At 33.1% G+C, this 5201-nt stretch overlaps 1 protein-coding gene across 1 annotated transcript; it reads left to right on the plus strand.

Moving 5' to 3' along the window:
• Positions 1 to 856: 856 nt before the first annotated feature.
• On the plus strand, positions 857 to 4583 carry LOC145601671 (peroxidase 17-like). The gene is made up of 4 exons (XM_081657727.1): positions 857 to 990; positions 1613 to 1831; positions 2028 to 2219; positions 3758 to 4583. The coding sequence occupies exons 2-4, from the start codon at positions 1637 to 1639 to the stop codon at positions 4367 to 4369; spliced, it is 999 nt and encodes a 332-aa protein (XP_081513853.1). The 5' UTR covers positions 857 to 990; positions 1613 to 1636; the 3' UTR covers positions 4370 to 4583.
• Positions 4584 to 5201: the final 618 nt, after the last annotated feature.

The following is a 5201-nucleotide window of genomic DNA, read 5'->3' on the forward strand; positions in this document are numbered from 1 at the left end:
GAATGGGGGTTATCTCCCTTCTTTTCCTACTTTACAAAGAGTAATTAATAAAAGCTCTCTAGTACAAGGTTTTGGTGTCTTATTCAAAGCCATATCTGCTAAAGGCGCTTTATATATCATTGTTGACACTAAGACTCTGTTCTCTTCATCTTATTTTAATTGAGCTTAAATTATTTTTACTGATTAAAATTTAATTTACGTATTTATTGACCATTATTTCACTAAACTTAAGCTATTTTAACAGAATATAATTTAAATAAGGTGAAGATAGCAAAGCCTTAAGTAATTATTTGGTTCACATTTACGAGTATTAATTAAAAAAAGAATGTTTAACTTGCTTATTAAACATTTTAAGGTAATTCCTAAGAAATCAAGTAAGGAATCTTATTCCCATAAATCCCTTTTGTTCTAATATAATCCTTTTAAAATAATTTGAACAATTTCATTTTCATTTGTTTGAACAATCTATCATATTTGATATCTCATCAACTGAATACTGCTTATCAGGGGTGAGCAACACGTGGTACCTCATCAAAAATCTCTAAATCAAAATTGAAAGTTGTTGCAACTGATTCCTCAAAATTGAAACTAAATTGCAACCTGCTGTAAGATTTCAACAACCACCGGATTCCAGTGCCAATTTAAGGTACCCTGTCAATGTATAGATTTGGTTAAAGTTTTAATGAAATAAAAACTAAATATCTACCGGAACCGGAAGGGGAGTTCTAACCACTAGAGCTATTCCTCACTCTCTATTTGTATCTATTTTTAACTTTATTTAATCTTAATATTATTTTATTCCTAATTTTAGGACCAAAAAGATCTTAGCTTCCTCCTAACATAAAAACCCCAACAACTCACCAAAAAAATCTCAGCTTCCTCCAAACATTCTACTCTCAGTCTCCCACCTCTCCATTTTAGCTCCCTCAATTCCAACAATTTCAAATTACCAAATTACCCCCAAATATCTCCTCTATTTTACCTTCTCTGGTATCTTCTACACCCTTTCTCTTTCTCTTAATCAATTTATTATTTCATGCTTTTATCTTAATTTGCTTAATTCATTACTGATCTAGATGTACGCTTTTAATTTCTTACATGATTTTACTCAAATTTTGATTTATTTTGTAAACTAAACATTCTTAACTGGGTTTGGATTTTACCGAAATTTTAATTCATTATGTCATTTTTTGGTATCATATCAAACAATAATTGAGATTATATACTCAGTTTAATTAGTTTTTATTAAACTTAATGACCATACTTTATTAAGCTGACATTAAAAAAAAAATGGTTAATTAATCATTTTTTTTTTTTTTGAAATCATTTTCTATTATTTATACTTATTACTTTATTAGCTAATGTATATAGAATGTTTTATTATTATAATAGTGGTCCTTTTGCATATTTTATTCATAAACCCCTTGCTTTTTCCCTACTGTAAAATAGGATGATTGCTTATATTTTCAGGAAAAAAACTTCCATGGCTTTCTCTTTCTAAACTTCTCTATCTCTCTCTAAATCTGGATTTCCAGATTTCTCAATACTATCAGAAAGTGTTTTTTTTTTTTTTTTTTTTTTTTTTTTGACTATTTTCATATTCATTCAACAGGTTTAATTTTGACTTGTCCAAAAAATGATCATCCCTATATTTTCTCTCCTTTTTCTTTACTTAACCACCGGAGAGGCTCAACTTGTGCCTGGATTCTACGCCAGCACTTGCCCAAAAGCCGAATCCACGGTTCGAGAGGTTCTACATAAGGCCATGATCAATGAAACCCGAAGCGCGGCTTCAGTCATGAGGTTGCAGTTTCATGATTGTTTTGTTAATGTAAGTCCTTTTTTTTCAACCTTATGTCTCATTTTATGTCTCATCTTATACTCCGTCATATGTTCTATTTTTTTAACCTCGGTGAATTAATTATGTCACATCTTATAAATCGAGTGACTTGTTTTACTACTTGTACATTGTAAATAATATTGGTATGTCGTCTTATAATAAAATTAATTTTGGAAAATAATTATAGGGGTGCGATGGGTCGTTATTATTAGATGACACACCAACAATGCTAGGGGAGAAATTGGCCCTTTCAAACATAAACTCGCTGAGGTCATTTGAAGTAATTGATGAAATCAAAACAGCTGTGGAAAATATCTGTCCCGGAGTTGTTTCTTGTGCTGATATCGTTGTCATGGCTGCTAGAGATGCCGTTGCGTTGGTAAAATTACTTTCCTAATTTACTTGTTACTGTTACATTGGTTTCGATTTAATACTCTTAATAATGTTAAATCAATTAGGAAAATTAATTATATCAGCATTGATATGAAAGACTATTCAATGGCTACATTTAAAATAACCATTGTAATTAGTTTTAATTTTGACCTTACATTTTTAATGATTAATCTTGTCCATTTATTCAATTGACTTTAATTTAATATTGGCCTTACAGTTTTAATCTTGACCTTACATAATTTGAAATTTACAAGTGTTACATGACTTGCATACATTTACATCGAAAGCCTTTAATAATCCGTAATCAGCCGGAGTTTAAGCCAACTAGAAGGCAATTTGCCGTATATGTTTACCCCGTTTGTGTGATCCTATAAGAGTTTAATCCAAGTGAAAACGGTAAGGTAAGGAGAAGAATCAAGTGGGAGCTCAATGATAAAACCCTTTTAGTCCCACCTTTTAAGTATGAGGTCAGGGTTCAATTCTCATTATTAGCCTAATGACGCACGCACGGTTGGTTATAGTGTGATTGTTTCTTATGTGTTAGATTTAATGCCTAAACGGCCGAGTTTCCCTTACTAAGGATTGTACTTTATAAGGGGACAATAGATCTTAAAAAAAAAAAAGACACACACACTTGCGTAATTGTACGTCTCTCTAGTGTTGGAAGTTTGGAACAAAGGAGTACTAGATGTTATTCATGTGAAAGAGTCAAAAGTTGTACTAATACATCTACCTTATTGATTGATTAATATGAAAAGGACCACTATGAAAGAAAAGTGACTTTGATGGCCATTTACTAGATTATTCATAGTTATCTTGTACTGTTGTTTTTTTCGAACTTTCTTATAAAGTACATACTACTACAAATTGATGTTATGGTGCTCGAATAAAGCAGTGGTAGATGAGAAGATAACGTATGAAACAAGGTGCTATTATAATTCACAAAGCATCTTACTAAATAAAGAACACTAATTACTTTCAGAAAGTTTTTGTTAATCATCCACCATTCATTTGTATATTCAAAATTGTCATGTTAACAAAACCGTATGATTATTCTAATTTAATGTAAACATTTGATTAGATAATACTCGATACTTTAAATGGTGTAGGAAAATATCAAACATGTACCATTACTGCATTACATCTAGCTTGTTTCCACAAGAATGTCAAGCTAACTACTACTTTATTACAAGATTGAGTAGAGCTTGTAAAGAGTGCATACTCGGTCTGATCGTATTTAGAGAAGTATAAGTCATGCATATATGTAATCTTTTTTCTTAAACGAACTCATCTAATTGTAATGCATATGAAATCACAAGAAAAAAAAGTCCCTGGACACGTTCAAGAGTTGGTTCACAGGGCATGACTAGTATGGTTGTACATTACCATCTCCCTTTCTGTTCTTGCATTTAAGAATTTGTGTTGCTTAGTGTGCAATACTTGTATGTATGAAAATTGGCATGTACAACTTCGAGAAATTCGTTCTGAAACCAAATAACTGAGCTTTGTCATTGATTTACACAGAGTGGAGGGCCAGATTGGGAGGTGAGATTAGGAAGAAAGGACAGTTTAACTGCAAGCCAAGAGGACTCAGACGCGATTATGCCAAGCCCAAGAGCCAATGCAAGTGCCTTAATAGACCTCTTTGCGAAGTTCAACCTCTCAACCGAGGACCTTGTGGCCCTCTCAGGGTCTCACTCCATAGGCAAAGGTCGATGCTTCTCAATCACCTTCCGCCTTTACAATCAATCAGGGTCCGGAAAACCTGATCCTGCAATCGATCCTCATTACAGGATGGAGTTGGATAAGCTGTGTCCTGTTGGTGGAGATGAGGATGTGACTGGTAACTTGGATGCAACTCCTGTACTCTTTGATAACCAGTACTTTAAGGACTTAGTTGCAGGAAAAGGGTTCCTGAATTCTGATGAAACACTTTATACATTTGAGGAAACAAGGAAATGGGTGGTGAAGTATAGTGAAGATCAGGGTGCATTTTTTGATGCCTTTGTGAAGGGTATGTTAAAGATGGGTGATCTGCAGTCGGGCCGGCCTGGCGAGGTTCGGGCGAATTGTAGGGTGGTTAATGGTCCTAAGACTCCTATGAGGTTGGTCAGTGATCCTTGGCAGGCATTTTGATGTTGTATAACTATTGACACCAAATTTACAGAGTAAACAGTCTAATAGTATAGTTTAAGAGAATGGATTCTGGAATAATGGATATAGGTGTAATCGTGGTAGGTGCTCCATAATAAAATGACATATTAAGCATGTTGTTAATGAGAGGCAGCAATTGATCTAGTATTACATTGTTATAGAAGTGACTCAATTCTATACGAGTATATTTCTATGATTTTTGGATGTGGCCCAAATTTTATTGGCCCCTTGTTTTGATGGTGTATTTATGCACTGTCTAGAAGCTTTTGGAGAAATCAACAAGGTTAGGATTTGCTCATAATTTCTTTAGAAGTATCAACTTGAACGTTCTAGAGAATTCTTCTCAATGGTTTGTGAACAATTCGAATATTTCAGTCATTCCTTTCAAACTCCGTCTTTAACTATAAATATAGGTCATATGCATAAAAGAAACCACTTATTACTAGCCTTTCTATATACATACTACACCTCTTTATTCTATTCATCTTATCTCTATGAATCCATTATTCCTTTTTATACTACTCCTTTGATGTGCTATTTTAGGTACTTTATATTCTCCTATTTTCCTAGATCAGGTTAGATTATTTCGGTGCTCATCGTGTATGGTTTTTCCAACATCTATTAAAAAGGTTTTCCACGTTACATTAAATATTGTTTCCCTCTTTACCATTTGCCTTGCCTTATTCCCATTGTTAGATGAGAAAGAGCCTAAATACGCCTAAACTTATTCAAAGGTGTAAATGTGTAATATATCTTCATAATCAACAAATTTATGCAAAATCACATATGGAATGAATACGAACTCTACATAATT

Source organism: Chenopodium album, chromosome 21 (genome assembly GCF_948465745.1).
Source record: "Chenopodium album chromosome 21, dcCheAlbu1.1, whole genome shotgun sequence".
NCBI lineage: Eukaryota > Viridiplantae > Streptophyta > Magnoliopsida > Caryophyllales > Amaranthaceae > Chenopodium > Chenopodium album.

Bases quoted from the DNA above. Each gene is read 5' to 3' on its own strand.
- LOC145601671 (XM_081657727.1), top strand. From the start codon at position 1,637: ATGATCATCCCTATATTTTCTCTCCTTTTTCTTTACTTAACCACCGGA. The intron at 1,832-2,027 runs GTAAGTCCTTTT...AAATAATTATAG, and splicing joins TTCATGATTGTTTTGTTAAT to GGGTGCGATGGGTCGTTATT. The intron at 2,220-3,757 runs GTAAAATTACTT...TGATTTACACAG, and splicing joins CTAGAGATGCCGTTGCGTTG to AGTGGAGGGCCAGATTGGGA.